Source organism: Hemiscyllium ocellatum, chromosome 12 (genome assembly GCF_020745735.1).
Source record: "Hemiscyllium ocellatum isolate sHemOce1 chromosome 12, sHemOce1.pat.X.cur, whole genome shotgun sequence".
In the NCBI taxonomy this organism is placed as follows: domain Eukaryota; kingdom Metazoa; phylum Chordata; class Chondrichthyes; order Orectolobiformes; family Hemiscylliidae; genus Hemiscyllium; species Hemiscyllium ocellatum.
In genome coordinates this window covers 20,362,851-20,387,303 of record NC_083412.1, presented here as the reverse complement: position 1 = coordinate 20,387,303, position 24,453 = coordinate 20,362,851, and the positions used below count along the sequence as shown (strand labels likewise).

Below are 24,453 nucleotides of genomic sequence, written 5' to 3'. Positions count from 1 at the left end.
AAACTTCCAATGGAAGTGGTGAATGCAGAAACAGTTACAATGTTTAAAAGATATTTAAAAGTACATGAATAAGAGCCAAGTACAGGCAGATGGGACTAATGATTGCCAGTAGACTAGTTGGACCAAAGGGTCTGTTTCAATGCTGTATAACTCTGTGACAAGGCCTAGAGCAGGATTTGATACCCAGAGCTTCTGGCTCAGAGGCCAAGATATTACTCACTCCTCCACAAGACCTACACTTGCTTTTATAGTGACAGTAGAACATATATTGGTCAGAAACATACGGTAATTATCCTATCTGGAGGTTAAATTTGAATACTGTGGAGAGAGAAGGAAAAATGGTTGAAATGCTTTGCAACGAACGGGGATTAGAAATATCCAAGAACAAAGTTGAAATAACAATCAGGAGGAATTGAGAAATCTGGAAAATATAATCACAAAGCCTGCAGAAAAACTCAAAATATCCTCATATGGAGATGTTCATTGCCAAACTACAGTGGACGATGTACCATTTGTGACAGTTGTATAATAACAGAACTGAGTTCAGAGCTAACAGGTTCAAACAGAAACATCATTCTTCAGAATCGTCAAAAGCACTTTGATTTATCAAATGCCTTCCATACATGTTTTTTTTTAATTCGATGGGTATCTGTAATTTAATTACTATTAAGTGCAGCAATGCTTAATTATTAAATGTAACCAATTATGCTGAGGTTCTGAAAGTTAATTCTGCAGAATTAATGAATATTTAATTAATTATTAAATATGCTTAGCTGTAGCACACAGCACTCCAAGAGACAAAGATCTAAGTGACCGAGGCAGTATGTCATAATTCATCTGTTTGAAGAGAAGCCTCCTTGGATTTGAGTCCATTTGTAAAATCCCTTGGGCGAGCTGAAAGATTTTTCATTTTAAGAGTAATCATGAAATTTTCTGAACCTACTGGCACTCTTCTTAACTTTTCCAGCAACTCTCCCCTCTCTTCTCCTTCAATGAAAAAACCCCCAGAAATTTTGTCAGTGATATAATGCATTAAACTTAATGTGCATTCGATCACTTCAAGTGGGACAGCACAGAAATGGCGACTTGGAACTAATGTGTCCATGTTGGTTTATGGATCACACGAGTCTCCATTTCTCAGACTTCATCTAACACATCAACATATCCTCCTGTTCCTTCCTTTCCTTGAACATTTATCTAACTTCCCCTGAAACACATCCCCGCTATTCATTACAACTACTTTTTTTCCATTCACTCATGGGACATGGACATTGCTGGCTGGGCCAACAGTTATTGCCATTTCCTTCAACTGCCCTTGAGAAGATGGTGGTGAGCTGCCATCTTGAACCACTGCTGTCCATGTGCTTGCAGGTTTACCCACAATGCTATTAGGGAGGAAATTCCAGTGCTTGGACCCAGACACAGAAAGAAATATTTCATGCAATGTTAAGTTTTAACTTGATTATAACTGGTCAAAAGACACCCTGTACTGCCATCTGTCAGCAGAATAGCACACTAAATGGCAGGATTTGCAGATATATTGCTAGATTATCACTGTTAGCTGTTTCCAGGCATATTTTAGTCAAATTCCAAGAGAGTTGAAAGTTTACTTATTCAGCTTTGACACCCCTGTGGTTGTTCGTCTCATTCACAAATTCTCTATCTCCTGACATGATTGGGCTGGCATCAAGCATGGCAAGTAGTATGAAGGAAGAGGACACAGAAGAGGTCCAGCTGCCAAAGATCACCTCCCCACATGTATCTTCAGTCAGAAGACATATAATGATGGGCTTTCATGTTATCATCTCTCTCTCAAACTTTATGGATATTTTCCAATTAACCAGTTCAGAGACAGCATTATACATCGCTGGGGCAAGTGAGATTTGAACCCAGAGAGATAGGGACACCACCATTGTGTTCTCTTAATCTTTAAACCATGGGTTCCTTCCAGTCTGCAACAGGTAACATTAGTAGCAGCTCACAGCTCCCTCTCATTGTTAAAGGGAGGTTACCGACACTGCACACCAGAGGGCACGCCTACATCTCTGTCGCTAAAGTCAGAGACATGCAGGATTGGTACACATGGCAGACTTCCCCATGATGCTAGGTCTCATGGACTGCAGTCGTATTGACCTGAACGGTCCCCATAGGAACTCCACAATCTTTATCAACCTATTTCCTCAATGTGGAACTGGACTGTGACCACAGGCAACACAATGGGCGGCATGGTGGCACAGTGGTTAGCACTGCTGCCTCACAGCGCCAGAGACCCAGGTTCAATTCCCAACTCAGGCGACTGACTGTGTGGAGTTTGCACATTCTCCCTGTGTCTGCGTGGGTTTCCTCCGGGTGCTCCGGATTCCTCCCACAGTTCAAAGATGTGCAGGTCAGGTGAATCGGTCATGCTAAATTGCCCGTAGTGTCAAGTAAAGGGGTAAATGTAGGGGAATGGGTGGGTTGCGCTTCGGCGGGTCGGTGTGGACTTGTTGGGCTGAAGGGCCTGTTTCCACACTGTAAGTAATCTAATCTAATCTAATGTCCTGGTCTAATCCTGGTAGACTCCATTCTGTGGAGTCCTCTCTACCCAATAATATGCTGATCTAGACCATAAGAATCATAAGAAATAGAAACAGGAGTAGGCTGTTCAGCCCCTTGAACCTGCCCTGATAATCTGAATACAATGCCGTTTGCTCCACGCTCTCCAGCCTTGTTGGCGAGAGGGGACAGGCTTTTGTGCCATTCACTACCTAAAAAAAACTGAGATGGATATAAAGACACTGCAAGGTAGGCAGACCATTTCAGCAGAGCTTAGCACAGAGTCTCAGTGCAATGAATGGGCCACAGGTTAAATGGATAATTGAATCCCAAAATGCCTATTTTCACCCGCTGTGGAATTTATTCCCCAAAGTTCATTCAGTCCTTCCTTCAAATTCAGCCTCTAGGATTCATCACTTCAGACACTGCTGTGCCTCCATTGTGGCACAATTGGACACAAATCCCTGGCACAGTCTTACCACAGCTCTGTGCGAATATGATCCATGGCTTCCTCTGACCTATAATCTACCATTTGCACTGTGCATTTCAACATTCCATTGATTTGATTTGATTTATTATTGTCACATGTACAGAGGTACAGTGAAAATTTTGTTTTGTGTGCAGTCCGGGCAGATCGTACCATATAATGTGCATTAAGGTAATAGAAAAGAGTGAAAAATACTGTATTATGAGAGGGTGCACAAAGAGTAAGATCAACATTAAATTTAAATTTGAGAGATCCATTCAGAAGTCTAATCACAGTAAGGAAGGTAAATCTACATGTGTTTAAGCTTTTGTATCTTCTGCCTGATGGAAGAGGTTGGAACAGATTATAACCAGGATGGGAGGGATCTTTGATTATTTTGACTGCTGTGCTAAGGCAGTGAAAAATATAGATGGAGTCAATGGATGGAAGGTTGGTTTGTGTGATGGACTGGGCTGTGTTCACAAATCTCAGTAATTTCTTACGGTTTGGGGCAGAGTAGTTTCCATACCAAGCCGTGACACATCCAGATAGAATAGTGCATCTATAAAAATTGGTTAAAGTCTTCATGGATTTCCTTAGCATTCTGAGAAAGTAGAGGTGTTGTTGTGCTTTCTTGACCATCGCATCAACATGGGTGGGCCAGGACAGATTGTTGATGATCATCACTCATAGGAAGCCTTTGACCATCTTCACATCAGCGCCCTTGATGTAGATCAACTATGATATTGACTTAGTTCATCACCATTGGTTGGACATATTGTACATTAAGTCCATGAAGGGATCTAGGTTCTATCCAAACTCAGATAACAATGTTTGAGGTGCATATAGAGTCATAGAGATACACAGCATGGAAACAGCCCCTTCGGTCCATGCCGACCAGATATCCCAACCCAATCTAGTCCCACCTGCCAGCACCCAGCCCATATCCCTCCAAACCCTTCCTATTCATATACCCATCTAAATGCCTCTTAAATGTTGCAATTGTACCAGCTTCCACCACTTCCCCGGCAGCTCATTCCACACACGTACCACCCTCTGTGTGAAAAAGTTGCCCCTTAATTCTCTTTTATATCTTTCCCCTCTCACCTTAAACCTATGCCCTCTAGTTCTAGACACCCACACCCCAGGGAAAAGACTTTGTCTATTTAGCCTATCCATGCCCCTTATGATTTTATGAATCTCTATCAGGTCACCCCTCAGCCTCCGAACCTCCAGGGAAAACAGCCCCAGCCTGTTCTCCTTATAGCTGAAATCCTCCAACCCTGGGCGACATCCTCGTAAATCTTTTCCGAACCCTTTCAAGTTTCACAACATCTTTCTGATAGGAAGGAGACCAGAATTGCATATGCGTTGCCGGTCTACTATTCCAGCCTATGGTACATTTATCCACATTCAGTTTCATCTGCCAGCGTTTGACTCACTCCAGTTATTTTGTTCAGCCTTTCCTTTAAATTGGAGTCACTTCCTTTGATTCCACTTTCCCCTCCAAGTTTGGGATCATTTGGAAGTTTGATCAATAAGCACTGGCACTGAGCCATCTGTAGAGCATTCTGTCTCTGAAATGCAAAGGACATTCCATGTTAAATGTCAACTTAAGTAGTTAGACTGTTGATAAGAAATGTGTGTACCGAAACAGAGATTTCTAAGCCTTTCTGGATGACATTTGAATTGCCTATTTCTGGAACAGATGGCAAGAACAATGAGTGCTGCTCTCAAGATAGATTTGAATCTGACTCAGAATGTTGATTTTCTGAAACAAATACTCAGGGCCATAAAATAACTGATACTTCCATACATTCTTGGAAGTGGGTCACAGATAGGCAGGATAGTGAAGAAGATATTTGGTACGCTTGTCTTTATTGGTCACTGCATTGAGTATAGGAGTTGGGAAGTCATCTTGTGGCTGTACGTGGCATTGGTTCGGCCACTTTTGGAATACTGCATTCAATTCTAGTCTCCCTGCTGTAAGAAAGACGTCGTGAAACTTGAAAGTGTTCAGAAAAGATTATAAGGCTGTTGCCTGGGAAGGATGGTTTGAGCTATTAGAGAGAGGCTGAATAGGCTGGGCCTATGCTCCCTGGAGCATCAGAGGTTGAAGGGTGACCATATGGAGGTTTATAAAATCATGAGGGGCATGGATAGGGTAAATAGACAAGGTCTTTTCTCCTAGGGTAGGGGAGTCCAGAACTAGAGGGCATAGGTTTAAGGTGAGAGGGGAAGGATATAAAAAGGACCTAAGGGACAACTCTTTCATGCAGAGGGTGGTGCATATGTGGAATGAGCTGGCAAAAGGTGTGACGGAGTCAGGTACAATGACAACATTTGAAAGGTATGTGGATGGGTATATGAATAGGAAGGGTTTAGAGGAATATGGGCCAAATGCTGGCAATTGGTAATAGATTAATTTAGGGGATCTGGTCGGCATGGATGAGTTAGACCAAAGGGTCTGTTCCCATGCTAAATGCCACAGATTTTGTCACATAATCAAGGCTGGTTCTTCAGTGCAGCACCGAGGAGTGCTGTAGAGTCAGGGGGCTCTTTTCAATGAGTCTTTAAACCAAAATCCTGTCAGAATTCTCAGCCAGATGTAAAAAGATTCTTCTTAGGCAGAAAAGTGGGAAAGGGTATCTGAGTTAATATGCACCCCTTCCCCCAACAACCACCAAAGCCAGTGAGCCAGTCATTATCACATTGCCCCTTACAGGATCTTGTGAAGCTCAAATTGGCTGCTGTGATTCCTAGATTGCAACAAAGTGCTTTGTTGTCTGTGAAGTGCTTTGGAACATCCTAAGGCTGTGAAAGATGCGACAGAAATGAAATGTTTTCTTTCTCTTTACTGCCACAACTCAGTGCACAAAAGCAAAGGTCCCGGAGAGGGATTGTTCAAATTTGAGTTGTCTGCTAGTAACTGAGGGCCGAACAGCACACCAGCAATGAGCCCTATAAATATGTAGCGTGTCTGGTCCTGAAACATTGTACAATCACAGAACCTAAACAAATTCAGCAACGATCCAAGTTTGAGGTACATGTCTGACGGAAACGACCAGTTTCATTAACAGATTGTGCAGAGGGAGGGAGCTTTTGATTCTGGAAGAGCTAGTGGATACAGTTTCTTTGTTCAGCATGTTGAATTGATGCCTCTTCAATGTGTTGTTCTTTGAGCAGATGCCTCCAAGTCAAGATGAAACTTCAGCAGATTCTTTTGCTTTGTGTGAAAGTCAGGCAATCTGTACGCATCGTGGCGTTGAAGTATGAGTGATTAAGTGCATCAATGCCTCCAGAGTTCACGCTAAGGACAAAACGAGACACAAAGGGGCTGAAACTCCTCAAAGTGGGGTTCCAGTGCTGTCCCATGCAGTCCTGGTGGGAACTTGTAGGGATAGGAGAAAGAAGCTCACGCGCATAGGGCTGACAGTCGCAGGTATCTCAATGGCTCCAGGAAACCTGAAGGTCTGTCACTTCACCAGCCATATTCTGTTCAGAAGAAAAAGTCGCCTTTGTAAACAGGCTGCGTCTATACCTCAGCAAGACAACTGGGAACTCCGGGTAGACAGTCTTCTGAAACAGCAGCAATAATCTGGAGGATGACTTCTGCTCGTTACCCAGCAGAGGAACAGCAAGAGGCAGTCAACAACATTGGGTTAGCAATGCAGAGATCTAGGCTATTGTCATGGCAAGATGGGTTCAAATCCCACCACAACAACTGGTAGAATTTAAATTCATTTCCTAAACCTAGAACTAAAGTCTCAATAATTCTGTCATGACAGCCATCATTAATTGTTGTAAAACTCATCAGGCCCACTAATTTCCTTTAGGGAAGGAAACTGCCATCCTTTCTTGGTCTGAGTTACATGTGACTCCAGACACACAGTAATGTGGTTGACTCTTAACTGCCCTCTGGGCAATTAGGGATGGGCAATTAATGTTGGCCTAACCAGTGATGCCCACATCCCATGAAAGAATGAAGACACTTTGCAGATGGATGTGATTAGGGAGGCTATTTCAGGAGCTGGTGTTGCATTGTGGAATAAATGGAAAACTTTTGAGAAGTCAAAAGCGAACAATATATTGGAGATTTATAGGACTTTTAGTGTCTGGTTATATAATCCAAATCTGTCGTTAAATGGATGGGTGAAGAACTTAATCCCTGCTTATAACAAAATAGCAATAAAAAGGTCAAATAAAAACTAAATATTAGGAAAAGATAGAATATTTTCCTATTAAGATTCAGTTGCAGGATTTATTTCAAGCTAATTTTAACACAGTGGTGATTTTAAAAGCCTGGAATCATGGTCATTTAATTACAGCACTTACAATGGGTCAGAGGCTTGCTGTGTGGATTGATGAGGCCTATTGGATTTGGCATCTATCTAATGATATATTAGATTCATAGAGATCTACAGTGCGAAAAAAAAGAGCCCTTTGGCCCATTGCATCTGTACTGGTCAAAAACAATCACTTAACTATTTTAATTCCATTTCCCTACAGTGGGCCTATAGTCTTGTATCACAAGTGCACATCTAAATATTGGAGATAGTGAGGACTGCAGATGTTGGAAAGTCAGAGTCGATAAAATGTAGAGCTGGAGATTGCACAGCAGGTCTAGCAGCATCAAAGGAATTGGAGAGTCAATGTTTCAGGTCGGAACCTTTCACCAAACGATGAAATGAATCTTCTCAAAACTCAATGAAAGGTTCCGACCTAAAACATTGACTCCCTTGCTCCTTTGATGCTGCTCGACCTGCTGTGCTTTCTCCAGCTCCACACTTTATCAAATCCCACATCGAACTATTGATATATTTTATTGAGGAAAGCAGCACTACTACTGACTAAGTCCCAAAGGACACAGCTGCTAGACTGGGTAGTGAGGAAACCAACAAGAGGGAAAATGTATTTGACTTCATCATCATCAATCTGCCTGTAACAGATACATCCGTCCATGTCAGTATCAATGAGAGTGAACACCACAAAGTCCTTGCAGACACAAAGTCACATCTCACCATTGATGATCCCCTCCACTCTGCTGTGTGGCATTATCACCATGGCATGATCAGAGCCCAATGGATTGGTGGACTGTTGCTGTCTATCCATCACCAGAGGACTAAGGCTGGCATTCCTAGCCAATTAATTCCTTCTTTCCTCAAACTAGGTGAGGGCCCTGATGCTTGTATATCATGGGAATGGTTGAAGGAGCAGTTAGTGTTCATACATAACTGTGTGAGGTGCTGGGCATCCCAAGTGTATGAGTAGGAAGTGATGAGGGCGGAAAGTGTTGATAGGTTGACATGACGTGATGGGGTGAATATTTGAATGGACTTGAATCCTTTGATGCTGAGGCTTGCAGTCCACCCCCCAATGGTGAGACGTGTACAGTGGTAGAATTAGAAGAAGTGATGGCCCAGGAGAGGTGTGGGATAGCCCAGGGAAGATGCCACAGTTGGCGATCATAACAGATCATTGACCTGTCTATGGCGCTGCTACCAGTCCCTTTTCATGTTGGCGCAGTACTGACTCATGATGCAATGTCTGTCCAGGATGAACAGGTCTGACCATCTCTTGGTGGCCCCATCCAACAACATCCAGAAGGCAGTTTCTGTAAATCTTTGGGTCAGTATTACCTTACTTAGGGTCAGTTTGACCTTCTTTGGGGTCAGTTTTGACCTTCCTTGGAGTCAGTTTGAACTTCTTTGGGGTCAATTTTGACCTTCCTTGGGGTCAGTTTGATCTTCCTTTATGTCAGTTTGACCTTCTTTGGTATCAATTTTGACCTTCCTTGGGGGTCAGTTTGACCTTCTTTGAGGTCAGTTTTGACCATCCTTGGGGTCAGTTTAACCTCTGGTAGGGCAGTTTGTTCTTCCTTGGGGCAGTTTGACCTTCCTTGGGGTAAGTTTGGCCTTCCTGGTGTCAGTTTGACCTACCTTTAGGGTAGTTTGACCTTTCTTGTGGCAGTTTGACCTTTCTTGGAGCTGTTGACCTTTCTTGGGACAGGTTTGGCCTTCCCTGGTGTTAGTTTAGGGCAGTTTGACCTTCCTTGGGACCAGTTTGACCTTCTTTAGGGTCACTTTGGCTTTCTTTGAATACTGTAAGACCATAAGAGATAGGAGTGGAAGTAAGGCCATTCGGCCCATACAGTCCACTCTGCCATTTAATCATGGCTGATGGGCATTTCAACTCCACTTACCCGCATCCTCCCCGTAGCCCTTAATTCCTTGTGACATCGAGAATTTATCAATCTCTGCCTTGAAGACATTTAGCGTTCCAGCCTCCACTGCACTCTGTGGCAATGAATTCATCAAGCCCACCAATCTCTGGCTGAAGAAATGTCTCCGCATTTCTGTTCTGAATTGACCCCCTTTAATTCTAAGGCTGTGCCCATGGGTCCTAGTCTCCTCGCCTAACAGAAACAATTTCTTAGCATCCACCTTTTCCAAGCCATGTATTATCTTGTAAGTTTCTACTGATCTCCCCTTAACCTTCTAAACTCCAATGAGTACAATCCCAGGATCCTCAGCTGTTCCTCGTATGTTACCATTCCAGGGATCATCCGTGTGAATCTCTGCTCGACCCGCTCCAGTGCCAGTATGTCCTTCCTGAGGTGTGGGGCCCAAAACTGGACACAGTACTCCAAATGGGGCCTAACCAGAGCTTTATAAAGGCTCAGTAGCACTTTATTTTTACCTCACACCTTTAATGCATTGTCTAAGCTGAGTTGTCACCTTTTCTTATTAAACCTTATCTCAAGGAGGTGAGTTAAAAGAAGTTCTGGGATTTACATATTAATGACATCAGCAACTCATTCCAAAAGATGAAAGACTTCACAATCCAGATTTCTTCGATGTATCATTTCAGTGGCATTACTCTGTAATGTTTTGCTGTAAACTCCATGTCTTCTGATCTTTTACTCCACAACCACGTGATGGTCGATTACTTGATCGCTAGGCCCAGCCACCACAGGCCGAGAGGAAGTCCCTGGCCTGCAGCATCTGAGGTGGGATCCTGCTGGTCTTTCAGCATGGTGCCAGAGCCTTTGAACATATAAGGCCTTACCAGCAGCAAGAAATTTCAGCTCACTCACCACACAATTCTACATAACACACACATCTTCTCGCTTGCATGCATAATACATGACAATCATGTGGTTGTGGAAGATAGCTCATCTCAGACATTGACAGCTATGGCACAAACCAACACACTTCCTACTGGACTTTAACTTCAAATTGGGAAATTCCACATGTGTTCATACTTTTATCATTAATCAATGGATTCTAATTGGATGATCCAAGGATAAATAATTATCCTTTTGAAGTAAATAAATAAAAAGTAGTGTTCAATACAACAAGGACAGTCAAATGTGCAGAATGAGGAGAGAGTTGCAAAACAAAACTGATTTGAGTTTTAGCATGGGTCATCCACTGAAGGTATGTAAAGGTTCAAGTGGCAATTGAAATAACTTCACAGAGGCCAGTATCCCATCACCAAGTTGGCCTTTATTTATACGTGAAGAGTCCTTTACAGTCATTTGGCTTGCTCAGAGCCGGGTCTCAGAGTGAACAGAACCTCTGACACTACCGTTTCTATCTGTCAGCCAGGGCTCCCTCAGGGGACCAGATTAACAGCCCCAATCAGGGAGCTCATATTCTAGGATGTCCAGCTGGCAGACCTCATCACACTCACTACACAACGTTAATCAAAACCTGTGCTGTTGCTCATCGACTTTGTATCAAACTTGCAATCTGTTAATCTGACTTTGTGGTGAATATGCATTTGGAAGAGGGATGCAGTCCAGTGCATCCTGCCCCTTCACAGCCTGATCAACCATCATGATTCTATAAAGTTCCAAAGTATGAGTGTGAATTACCCAATGCAGTAAAAGGCAGATTTAGTCGGTGGAGTGTGCTGTACGTACTTGCCAATCTTAAAGAACTGATAGAAGAACTGTGCCTTTAAGTTAGAAGGACTTGATTCTTGAACACTCTAGTTTGGCTGTTGCCTGTTAGAACTAATTCATAATCTTGGCCTTTTCCTTGCTCTGTATGGTGAATAAATCTGCCACTCAGTTGATGCTGTATGCTGGCACTGAAGTATATCACACCAACTGATTTTGCATGATGTAATGAGATTCCTCCCTGCTTCTAGTGAGAACTCTGGTACTGTTGAAATTCCGAGATATGTGTGCTCCACTGTGCTTCTGTTTCAGGTTCAGTTAAGTCATTTATAGAATCACTTTGCTGGATGCTTTACCAAACAAATAATGAATTTACCTCTTAATACAGGCCTTTGCTGCTAAAATGTGGGCGCCTCCCAAGTTATGGCTGTTCTTTTAGTGTGAAGTATCTTCTGCATTGATTTGGACACATCTGAAACCACTGACCATTTTTACACTAAATTGTGATGAGCCCAGCTGATTTTAAGACTGAATAAGTCAGATCTCAAACAGTAACCTGGCTTGTTAGACCCTGACACTCCTTTTGCAAACCGTGGAGATCAGGTTCTGAATGCATTCACAAGAGTCTGCCAGTTTACTTTTAACACAATGATGACGATGCAAAACCTCTATTACACAGGTGAGAACAAAAGTTTGAAAAAACTTCATTGATGGCAGCAGAAAAGGATCCAAGTTCACACTACCTCTTTTATCCTAGCAATATACTTATCAACATGAAAAGCCTCTGTGAAGATTCACCACTAGCTCCATACTAAGACTTTCCAGTTGGTACAGCTGCAATCAGTTTCCTTTCTGCAATTTTCTGTGCAGCCATTAAATGCTTTTTTTTTCCTTCATTTGGTGTTTCCCTCTCTCCAACCTATAGCTACAGCTATAGAGGACAGAAAAAGGAGTACAATCTTTGAACTAAGAACCCAAATTTAAAATAGGAGACACTAATGATTCCGAGCTACTGAAAGCCAAAAGCACTTGGGTGAAGGTTGAGCACAAATCGGTGCACGTTAACCCTTTGGGTGAGCTGACAATGATGGCGTGAGATGAGTAATTACGGCTATTTTGCCCAGAGCTTCAGACCGGCAGGCACTCGAGCAGTGGAGGCAAAGGTGATGGAAAGCCGAATGTTGTCGGGAGTACATGTGTCCATATCTTCAGATGATGTTGCCGGGGACTACAAATTGGTGAGAAAGAGGGCAAGGTTGGAAATAGATGCTTGCAGCACTCCAGAAAAACAGGGTGCAAAATTAGCCAAATAAACAGAGGAAAGGAGTTGAGAAGAGGGCGTCAGGTCAAAGGAGCTTAATGTGGAAAAGGAAGAGGAGGGAGTAGACACAATGGTGACTGTCACAAACGATGCTGGCCATTACTGTGGCTAGAAGTGCAAACTGAAATGGGAAGATTCAAGTTGGCAGTTGTGGAAAAGTTGGGCCTGGGCTTGAGAAACCTTCAAACATTTTGCAGAGACTACAAGTTGGGGCAGTAGTTTTCAAATTTAGGGATAGGATGCTGGGGAAGGAAGTTAGTCATCAAAGTTCACTGGCTTGGAGTCAAGGAATGGGTGAGCTCAATGAAAGTATGGGAGAGACAGGAGAGAAACGAGAGAAAGCAGTGTCTTCAGAATCAAGGCCAGGGCAAACTTGTAGACATGTGGCTAGGCAGAGGAAAGGATGCTGAACGGATCTCAGTGTTAGTGTCAAAGGTCCAGGCCAGATGGAATTTCAGGTGCCCAAAGAGTTGGAATGGCTTGTGAGACATCCTGAAACTCTTGGTATTTTAACAGAAATTCAAACCTTTTCAGTGTCAGATGATATTTTGGCGCTCAGAGGAAACTGCAGAAGTTCATTATTTGTTTCCAATACTGTCATACCTCCAATGTGATTCTCATCCTGCCAACTTTCAGGGATCATACATGCAGCTGATCTGGCTTTCCGACTGCTTGCTGGATATGAGTCTGTTTAAGATTGGAAAAGCTTAAAGCCTTCCTTCTTCCTGGCAGCATTTAATTCCCAGCTTTTTCAATTTAGGAATGTTCCAAACCTTTTTGTACTCCAGTTTTGAAGTCATATTTCCTTTACATTATTGAATTGAATGTTGCATTCCCAGATGCTCTAATACTCCAGAAAGGCCTGTACTAATGTATTAATGAACCACTGATCTTCATTAATGCTGGGTCATTGGGTTTTTTTTGTTCTCAAGCTAAGACTGTTGATGATCAGCAACCAGTGGATTATTCTCTGAATCCATGATCACAGTCAAACCAGCAGCAGTCATCTTCATGATCTTCAGAGGTCTAGCTCTAATGGTACCAACATTAGCCCATTCCTGACATTCCCCAGTGATCCTAAAATGGATGGGGCCTCAGATATGCTCAGTGGCATGCACTATCCAGCCTCATCTCACTTGCCAGGCAATGACTATCTCCAGTTAGAGAGGTGAGTTACTTGCTAAAGTATCCCTAGCCTCTGATGTGGTCTTACAGCATTAGGTTTATGTGACAAATCCAGTTGAGTTTCTGGTCAATGGTAACCCCCGTGAAGTTGATTTTGGGGGATTCAGTGATGGTAACACCATTGAAAGTCAAGGGATGGTGGTTAGACTGTCTGTTACTGGAGATGGTCATTGCCTGGCATTTGTGTGGTGTGAATGCCACTTGCCACTTGTCAGCCCAAGCCTGGATATTGTCCAGATCTTGTTGCATTTTAACATGGGCTGCTTCAATATCTGAGGAGTTAGGAAGAATGCTGAATATTGTGCAAATATCCCCACTTCTGACGTTATGGAGGTAAGATCATTGATGTAGCAGCTGAAAATGGTTGGACATAAGATGTTATCCTGAGGAACTCCTGCAAAGACGTCCTGGAGCTGAGATGACTGAATTCCAACAACTACAATGATCTTCCTATGTGTCGGGTATGGCTCCAACCAGTGGAGAGTTTGCCCCCGATACCCATTGAATCCAGTTTTGCTGGGATTCCTTGATGCTGTTCTCACTTGAAAGCCGTTTTGATATCAAGGGCTGTCACTTTCATCTCGCCTCTCGAATTCAGCTCTTTTGTGCATGTTTGAGCCAAGGCTGCCTTAAAATCAAGAGCTGAGTGGCCCTGGTGGAACCCAAACTGGGCGACACTGAGCAGGTTATTGCTGACCAGATGTTGCTTGGTGGCACTGTTGATGACCCCTTCCATCACTTTACTGATGCTCGAGAGTAGACTGATGGAGTGATAATTGGCCGGGTTGGATTTGTCAGATCAGCCAGACTTTAGTGAAGAGTGCAGCCAGCGTGAGGCGCCAGCTTGCCTTCTCCTGCTTCTAATTCATATCACAGTCAGGTGCGAGGCCTGTATTTGTCTCCAAGCTTTGACTCATTGGATTTTAGTCTTCTTGCAATTTAAAAAAACAATCCCTTACAGCCCCGTATACATCCTTGGAAGCCAAGTGCAGAGATTGTTCCCTCTCAGTTGCCGCACATCCTGGAGAGAGAAGGTAAGCGGGCTTGGCTCAGCCAATTCCTAGCTCCACGTTCCAAATCCTTTGTTTTTATTAATGGAGCCTTCGCTCTAGGTTTGCTGATCCTCAACCCAGCAACGCAGGCCTCACTCTGCTCCCTTAGAAGAATTTGATGTTTTTGCCAAGTCCAGTTTTTCTAAATGACTTATCCAAACATCTTTCAATCTGTTCCAAAACAAAATGACATTCCTTAGCAAGCATGTTTTCGGCAGACAGCAAGGAGACCTTTGCCTTTCCAGAGTAATCCCTCATCACTTTTCCTAACATGCTGTAAACAATCAGATTTGTTTTCTTTGGCAAACACTTAAACTAATCTCCAGTGACTGGGTAAAATTGTGAAACATTTCTTTACCATCAACTCCTTAATGAGGTTGATAATCTTGAAAAGGTATGACAAAGAGCTGGCTCATTGCCTCCAATGTTTTGTTCTTATTGGCCTCATTGGACAAAGAAGTCACCCGCAATGAATGAATTACTCCTTTCTCTGGGTCAGTGACACGTGCTTGTTACAGTGAGAGCACATTTAGAGAAAAAAAATCATTCTAATAAAGATTGTTCAGCTAAGTTCTGGACATCAGGAAGATAGAAAGTGAAAGCACAGCATTTAACAGCTCAAAACAAATTTTTGAGATCCATGTGTAATAATACCAGCCTGATTACTCACTTTCAAGCAAAACATATCTAGGACAAACTGCATGGGATTCTGGTACAACAAATTACAATCTGTAATGATCATTTATCAGCAGACAATTGGTAATTTAGTTCCACAGTGTGATCTAACAGGTACATTAATATGGAAATGGACTTGTAAATTTAAAATCTACCATGGAATTAAGGTTGATAAGTATAGCAGCCAATATTTATAAACCCATTATCAAGAGCTAAAATTCACTACAAAGTTTCAGATAGCTGTAGAAAACCAGCAGGCTGTAACAATGACTGCATTTCACAGAACTGCAGAAATGGTAGCCATCTGGTACATCAGGCAGTGAACAATATATGGCTCAGAATCTTGACAGTGAACATTATTCATAAGCCATTCTAATGATTTGTGTAAAATAAACTGATTTAGTTTTCAATTTGAGATCCAAATTATGCAACTTCACTACAAGATTACAGACTATTATTTCTTGGAAGAATCATCCAAACTGAGTTGAATGTATAGATGGGCTTGATTCAGCTTCTAAGTCATTGATTGAGATTAAAACAACTTGACTGGAGTGTCAACAAGTGATATTTATCAACCTGGCTGCAGAACTGTATGCTTTAAAGGGAGAGAAATATCCCACACTCCACAGAGACTGCCAGCACTTTCTGTTTTTATTTCTGGCCTCCAGCATCCACAGTACTTTAACATTTGACATTCTTAAAGGATCAGATTTGTACATAGCTGTAACATGGAGCTGCACTGTAGTTGAACAGTCATCATCATCATTGGCGGTCCCTCGCAGACAAGGATTACTCTCCTCCACTCTCAGGGTAAGTCCATAGATGGCTGTACAGACTGATGCTGCTTCCACAAACTCTGCCACACCTTGGGCAAATGGTGGTCATGGGAAGGGTTGGGTGGGGTGTTGGTGTGACAGTGCGCTCCACTTTTCCCCAACAGCAAGTCTCAAGATGCTCAACATCTTCCTGGAAGCTCCTCCTCCACCTTGAAAGGTCTTGGGCCAATGATTCCCAGGTCTCTGTGTGAATGGCATACTTCGGCAGTGTGGCCTTGGGGTCATCGCCGAAGCATATTTCCCCTCCAGCTGGGGCTCGTCTGCCGTTTTGAAGCTGGAAGTAGAGTACTAGTTAGGGGATTCTTGCCACAGCTGATCCTGGCCTTCTTTGACCTTACAAAGGTCTTTGACACCATCAACAAGGAAACATTATGGAATATCTTTTGCTTTAGCTGCACCACAAAGTTGAACAGTCAGATCATGGGGAGAAACAAGGCATGCTTACTGGGCATTTGAAAGTTGAAATATTTGTGCTCCAGCTTACAATTGCTATAACCACCAATATTTGCACTGTGATTTAAGTGCATGTCCTGTCACTGGTGCCTGCAATATCAGTTAATATTAAAACAAATGCACTTTTGGATAGGACATACAATAGAAAGTCTTTACGTACATGCCACTGATTAATGTGAAAGTCACACTGACTATCTGAGTAGGCAGCAGTGTTTCACCCTGACAAATGATGGAGGGATACTTGCAATAGAATATGCACCAGATTATCTCAAAGGCATCTGGGCTTCTTCAGGAACTGAATGGAGGAGTGGAATTGACGTTGGGTACTGAATTTTCATTTTGTCAAACATATTGATTTGAGCACAGATTGGGTTGGGGTAAACAGAACTGGCAACCTTTGAGTGTATTGGAGAAGCCCACTCTAATGCTCAGCCTCACATGTTGAACTGACCATGCACACTAGACCATGTACATGGACGTAAGGGGGCAGATTGTTCATTTCTACCTGCTCATTGCTCCATATACTGTCTTCAATTTGATGTCAGCTCAGTGGATCTCGCAGGCTTGCTGAAAGGCACCAATTAAACAGGAGTGAGTGTACAGCATTAATTGAGACACCATAGTAATCTGAAGGAAATATGGCACTCGGTACAACACCTGCCTATTTGTTAGTGGAAAAAGGAATGGCTCACAATAATTTTGCTGAGAGGTCATCTGTTTACAGTTTTGAAGTTACTTTCTAGACTATGGAGGTTTGTTCTGGTTTATCACAATAGCTCACCCTTGTACTGCCTCAAAAAGCACCACAAGGACCAGCAAAAACATTAGCTCCTGCTCCTTGGATGCTGCCTGACCTGCTGCGCTTTTCCAGCAACACATTTTTCACCCCTGCTGAACCCAGGTGAAATGGCTCCACCTACATGTTTTGAGGGGTAGATTCAGCCATCGAGACAGAAGGGCACTGAGTGAGACAGAGCTGTGGCTGAGAGTTGGAAGCAATTTCAATCATGCACCCACATTTCCATGTCCCCTTTCACTATGTTCCGTCTTGTGGTTCAGCTACACTTGATTGCATATCACTGTGTAGAGAGCAATTTATTACAGTACAATGAGAACACTCTCAGGCCAAAGTCTGACATATCTCACAAACTATTCAAAGTGGCAAGTGTGATGTCGTCCAAGTCTGCACAATGGTATCAAGGACCTGCATTCCCTCCATTGATTGGAACGAATGGTGCAGGCCATTTCTCCTTTGGGGAAGACATCAGCTCAGTACCCTGTATCACTGACATCCCTTCCTTACTTCTCCTTGGGATGGACTGTTCTAATCTCTCTGTAATCATAGTCTAAATGCCGGAGGATGATTAATCAGTCAATGATTCAACTCTTTAATCAACAGCCCCCAAAGTAGAAACACTGTTTCCAGCAAAACAGGACTCTCACTGGGATGTACCCTATGAGATGGAGCTAACTGCTGTTCCAGTCTCTATCTGCGCACTGGGGAAGCATTGGTCGAAATCCCAATAACCTGCCTTATCATGGGGGCTGGGGGTCTGAGTGCTATGATGGAGTACCTTGAGAATGATTCCACTCCTGAGACAGAGACCTCTGCTGTGCAAGCCTGCTAGAAATGAAAGACATGAATCTGCCTGACAGGGTAAGGAGAGGTTACGAGTTATTGTTTTGCAGATGATCATATCTCACTCATTTTTGACACCAAGTCGACATGACTGAGTGCTGTATGACATGCCAGTGACTTTTCTTTCATTTTATTACCAGGAAGCTTCCCAGTCTCCCCATCCCCAATCGTCAGTGATGCTGAATTCCAGTGCTGATTCTCTACATTTGCCACTTGTCAGATACTTGACAAACTTCTTTGTTTCTCTCCCTCTCCCTGTTATTCTGTGCTGTCTTTGTGACAAAGATGCAGAGACCAAGTGTATGCCTCTGATGGCAATCCCAAGTGTTTAAGTAATATGCACTTTCCAAAGATTTAAATATATTTCTGCTGACTGACAACTTTCCTCACGTCACTATTCGGTCATGTGTATGGCTATCTCCTTTCACCCTTTAAACAAAAGAACCAATGATACAATTTCTGGGAAAGAACCAAACCTTATAAACACGGTATAGCTCCCACCTAAATACCTAACCTGGATTGTGTATAGGCCATCCCAATTTGGCATATGAAGGAACACGACTTTTCCTTGGAAGTTTCTGATTACTGTGGGTTGCAACTAGGCAAAAGGCTTCATTCTCCAATACTGAATGACACTCACAGCCAGATATTCTGAGACAGGTCAGTAACGTAAGCAGAACCCGCCTTGTAAAAGTTCAGAACTGGGCACAATCCTGAAGGTAAAGCAGGATCGTGAATATAAGGAGTGAGCATCTGATGGGATTGGTGTGCCATAGTCACACATGAAAACCAAGATACCACGTGAACAATTTCGCCCTTTAAACAAAAGAACCAATGATACAATTTTGTGTGTCTGGCAATCCACAATCACTGTTTGCTATTGTGACTGTGCGCAGATCTGCACAAAGGACAAGTCTTCCAAACAAACTTTATAGATGGAGTGCTGGACTATAAAAAGGTCTTTCAGATGACAAATAAACTATGTCCTAGACTGCTCTCACAAGCAGATGTTAAAGACTATGCAACACAATATCAGAACACAGTGTTCTTCCTCATGTCCTGGCCAGATATTTACCTCTCAACCAAGCAGATTGTCAGCCCATTATCACAGTGCTGTCTTTGAGAGTTTGCTGCACATACATTAACTGCTGTATTTCCTACATTATATCAATCACTGCATTTCAAAAATATTGACTCAAAAGTTTTTTGAGGCATCCTCACGAGTGACACTGTCTTTTGCCATTTTATATTGAAAATTCATTGCCGCTGTCCAGATGTTAAATTATGAACATGGTCCATGATTGAGTTCTTCTACCATAGTAGCAAGTATCTCTGAACTCCATGTTCAAGTTCCATTCTGCGACTTAGAGTTACAGAGTCACAGAGATGTACAGCATGGAAATAGACCCTTCAGTCCAACTTGTCCGTGCCGACCAGATATCTGAAATAAATCACGTCCCATTTGCCAGCAATTGGCCCATATCTCTTCAAATCCTTCCTATTCATATACACATCCAGGTGCCTTCTAAATAATATTATTTCACCAGCCTCCACCACTTCCTCTGGCAGCTCATTTCCTACATGCATAACCCTCTGTGTGAAAAAGTTGCTCCTTAAGTTTCTTGTATATCTTTCCCTTCTCACCTTAAATCTATGCCCTCTAGGTTTGGACTCCCCCACCCTGGGGAAAAGACCTTGTGTCTATTTATCCTATCCATGCCCTTCATGATTTTATAAACCTCTATAAAGGTTACCCCTCAACCTCCAATGCTCCAGGAAAAATAGCCTCAGCCTATTCAACCTCTCCCAATAGCTTAAACGCTCCAAAACTGGCAACAAACCCTCTCAAGTTTCACAACATCCTTTCTATCTCAGGGAGAAGAGAATTGCACATAGTATTCGAAAACTAGCCTAATCAATGTTCTGTACAGCCAAGTCATGACCTCCCAACTCCTATACTCAATACACTGACCAATAAAGGCAAGTAGCAAATAGCAGAACAGTCAGCTGGGTCAGACAGAAGTGCAGGTTTATTTCTCTGTTTGATTCACTTCCCATGTGGTCACTGTGCCTTTCTCTGTCTTCCTCCTTTTTAAAGTGCTGTTATTTTGATTCTTTTTCCCAAAGTTCCAAAACAATGCAACTGCTTATAAAACAGCGCCTAGAATTCAGGGAAATCGGCTTGAACACTGAAAATACCTCAAAAAAGGAGTAGCTCTTCCAGCCACAAGTTTTATCCATCCTCCATCACATGGTAGCCAAGGAAGGTGCATTCGTAACTTGTTGATTATCAACCTTCAAATCCTCCCAATGCACACCAGTTGCCACCAGTCAGAGCAAGAGAGATTCCTCATCAGGCATACAATGGAAAGATGGATCCTCTACCAATACTGCTCGTAGCTCCAGATTACAACGAGCATGTAAAAAGTACCTGTCATCACAGCAGCCCAGACTCCAAATAACCTATAACACATCACTCCCATTATGGTCCATCCCATAATGACTTATGAGATGCACAGACCCGATTCCTGCCTTAGAAGACTGGACTGGGGGGAATGCATTCACTCTATTATCAGTCTTCCACCTATCTCTAACAGTCAAGAACAAGTATGTAATTCAGTTTTGATGGCCTAGTGGTGGTTTAGGTTGTAAGACATAACATTCTGCCCTTGACAGCTTAATTTACTTAAATATAAGCATTATAAGAAATAATTTGAAGCTCAAATCAAACACTGTTTTTACAAGATTTGAACATTACATTACATCTGTTAGAATGCACCATCACTATTTCATCTTTTAATTCCAAAATGTTGCAACAAATCACATGAGCAATTATCAAGCAAGTGGTCAACGTCCTGTCGATCAACTTGATCAAGCTGCTTGGCAAAAACACATAATCACATTCTGCAATGTCTCTTTAAAGTTTTTCTTTCCAATATGAGTAGAACATTTAATTGGAAGGCTCATACTGTCCTATCAAAATCTACAATAAGCTGTTATTGCACGATGAGGCATCTAATTCTTTGTTCAAACCACAATATCATACTCTCTTTAACATTAAGCATATATTTAAAGCCTCCTTTGGAATTTTCTAACCTTTGGGTTTGGGGCAAGATCTTTCTCAGTCTCTCTTTCTTGGAAACACCAACATGACCTTTGGATAATAACACAATTCAGGCCTTTTTATGTTTCTCACCTTTTCTAGACTCTCTGCATTCCAAAAACAGCAACATTTTCTGATATTGCCAATCCAAGTCTATTTGTCTCTGTCTGTCACAGCCTGTAGAACAATTGGTTAGTATATTTGAAACAAATCAATCTCTTACCTAAGTGCCCTCAGATATCATCCACCGGGTTTTTTTTGTGATTGCAAAAGTGTTCCAAAATTCTGATTGGATATCAAAATGGAACTTTTTTTTAAACAAGTTTGTTCATTGGTTTTGACTCTTTTATAAGATTCCAAGCTTCTTATGAATTGCCATAGCTTCAGGTATCACATATCACTGTCTTTATAAAGTAATGAAGTGTATTGGGCATAACCACCCTGCAGCTCAGACATCCAGCATTGCTTTCTCTCTCTCATTTATACTGGCCATAGTGCTGCTGGGATAAATAACTCTGACAAATCTCAACTAAAAGTATGGTAATGTCAGCCAGAACTATTTCAGTTTCTTTCAGGATGTAGGTATTGATCTTATGGTAGCCATAATTAAGCCTGTGAGCACAACTTTTAAGTCTGACAGTAATCCATATTCTAAGTTTGTTTTGTAAGATGGCTACAGGCAGCTCTTACAGAATTCCACTGTTTCTGTATGGGACAGTTTCTCAACTCAGTTTATTGCTGAAAGCTCACATACTGTTCAAGTGAAGAATGAATTGTTTTTTAATTCATTGGATGAAGGTGTCTGTGGCTAGGCCAGCATTTGTTGTCCATCCCTAATTTCCCAGAGGACAGTGAAGAATTAACCACATTGCTGTGGGTCTGGACCAGGTATGGATGGCAGATTCCTCCCCAAAAGGAGAACCAGATGGGTTTTTCCAACAATTAACGATGGATCATGGTCATCATTAGACTCTCCATTCCAGATTTTTATTTAATTCAAATTCCACCATCTGCTGTGGCAGCATTTGTACCCGAATCCCCAGAACATTTCTGGACTAACAGTCCAATGATAATACCATTAGGCCATCACCTGCCTTTAAATCCTGGCATCAATAGGAAGACTCCTTAATGCCTAATGATGTTTACTGCACTTCCCTCTGGCATGGATACAGAGAGTAAAGATCCTTATTTCTCATTCCTAGATTGGAAAGCATAACTGAGAGTCATCGATCTGCAAGAGTCAGACAGTTATGAATTAAAGTGCTTGTCCAAAGATTTGAGGACAGATTTTAAGCTTTTTTTCAATTCATTCACATGATGTAGGTATCGCTGGCTGGACCAGCATTTATTGCCCATCCCTAATTTCCCAGAGGGCAGTTAAGAGTCAGCTACATTACTATGGGTCTGGAGGCACCTGTAGGCTAGATCAGGTAAGGATGGCAGTTTCCTTCCTTAACTGTTGAACCAGATGGGTTTTTCAGACAATTGGTGATCAGATGTTTTTTATGGAATTCAAATTCCACCATCTGCATGGCAGGATTTGAACCCAGGTCCTCAGGTATTACCTGGATCTCTGGATTAATAGTCTAGCAGTAATACCACTCGCCCATCATCTCCCTGACATGTCAGATGTAAAACAAACCTATGGCACTAGTCTGAAAAAGAACGCGGGAGTTACCCTTGGAGCCCTGGCTAATATTTAACCCTCAATCAAGAACAGCAGACTGTCTGATTGTTATCACATTAAGTGGAAGCTTGCCATGTGTGAACTATCTGTCACGTTTCCAACCTCTCAGCAGAGACCACATTTCAAAAGCAAACAATTGGCTTTAAAGTGTTTTGAATGTTCCTGCAGTTGTGAAAGGCATTATATAAATGGAAGTTGCTTTTTCTCTTTCTACTTATGAAAACATTTCAGATGAATAGTGTTTGTGTTAAAACCCATTAACTTGCATTTACCATTTTATTGCCGGGCACATTAACACATTCTTTTTGTCTCCAAATTATCTCCAAGGTATTTCAATGCCAATCCCAGTGTTTGGACTTCAAGATGCCTCCAAGGTTTTCAAGAATGACAGTTGTTCCCTGACAGATGAACATTTTGTCCTGGTGGGTTCCTTTGTGGCATTCTTCATTCCCCTCACAATAATGGTGGCCACGTACTTTTTGACAATCAGGGTACTACAGCAGGAAGCCATTTTGTGCTTGGATGTTTTTAAACCCAAGCCCAAATGGACGAACCTTCGGATGTTTCTCCAGAAGGGCCCACTGGCGGCCAACTCCTCAGACAAAGCAGCCATGTTAAAGAAATATGAGATTAAAGGGACATCATCTCCTCAGATATCATCTTGGTGTTCCTCAAATAAGGAGCTGGGGATTTCAGGGAGACGGTCAATGCAGTCAATTAGCAATGAGCAGAAGGCTTCAAAGGTTCTTGGGATCGTGTTCTTTCTTTTTGTCGTGATGTGGTGTCCATTCTTTGTAACCAACGTGATGTCTGTGATGTGTATCAAGATGTGTGATGAAGAACTCCTCGAAGAACTCCTCAGCATATTTGTCTGGGTGGGGTACCTCTCTTCCGGTATCAATCCACTTGTATACACACTTTTCAACAAGACCTATCGATCAGCTTTCTCGCGATACATCCATTGTCAGTACAAGAACGAGAAGAAGCCCGCTCAACAAATTCTAGTCAGCACAGTACCCACTCTAGCATCCAGCAAGGACAGACTGCAGCTCTCCAGTACTGAGAGCCTGCGAAACAGCACAGAAATGAGGACCAGGGCACATTCCGTGGAATCACTGGGACAAAAGCATCAAGAGACTTCGAAAACTGAAACAGTTTATATCACTGAGAAAGTCAGCTATGTTTGAGTGTGACTTAAGACCCCTTATGAAACAGTGCATTTCTTCAGGATTGCTAATGAAACAGGAAGTAACATGACACAGTTTCAAATGCTGCTATATTGCAATGTTGGTTATCATTTCCCAAATGTTACACACAGCAGAGCACAGGAAACTTGGCACAGTTGGATTTTCCAGTTTGGATTATGGGCAAAGAATCAGAAATAAATATATTTGACTAGACAAGTTATTATGTTGCGACCCATTGCAATTGTTAAGTTATACTCTGTAGAAGGTACTTGGCCTAACCAGTCCATGCTATGTTTATGCTTCACTCATACCCCCTCCTATCATTGATAAGCCATCGTAACCCTCTATGCCCTTCTCCCTCATATACTTCCCTTTATAAGGCCCTTTCCCTTTTTGGTCTTCATTTGA

General features: G+C 42.3%; 1 protein-coding gene across 2 annotated transcripts in view; it reads left to right on the top strand.

The window, feature by feature from the left end:
- Positions 1 to 24,105, top strand: part of LOC132820681 (5-hydroxytryptamine receptor 2A-like) — a 47,372-nt gene extending 23,267 nt beyond the window's left edge. Inside the window, exons 2-3 of one of the 2 annotated variants that reach the window (XM_060832920.1) lie at positions 23,186 to 23,434; positions 23,495 to 24,105. In XM_060832920.1, the coding sequence (XP_060688903.1) occupies positions 23,186 to 23,434; positions 23,495 to 24,045 (800 nt within the window). In that variant the 3' untranslated portion in view covers positions 24,046 to 24,105. Of the gene's footprint in view, positions 1 to 23,185 lie in introns of both variants that reach the window. The other variant, XM_060832919.1, reaches the window with a different exon arrangement.
- Positions 24,106 to 24,453: the final 348 nt, after the last annotated feature.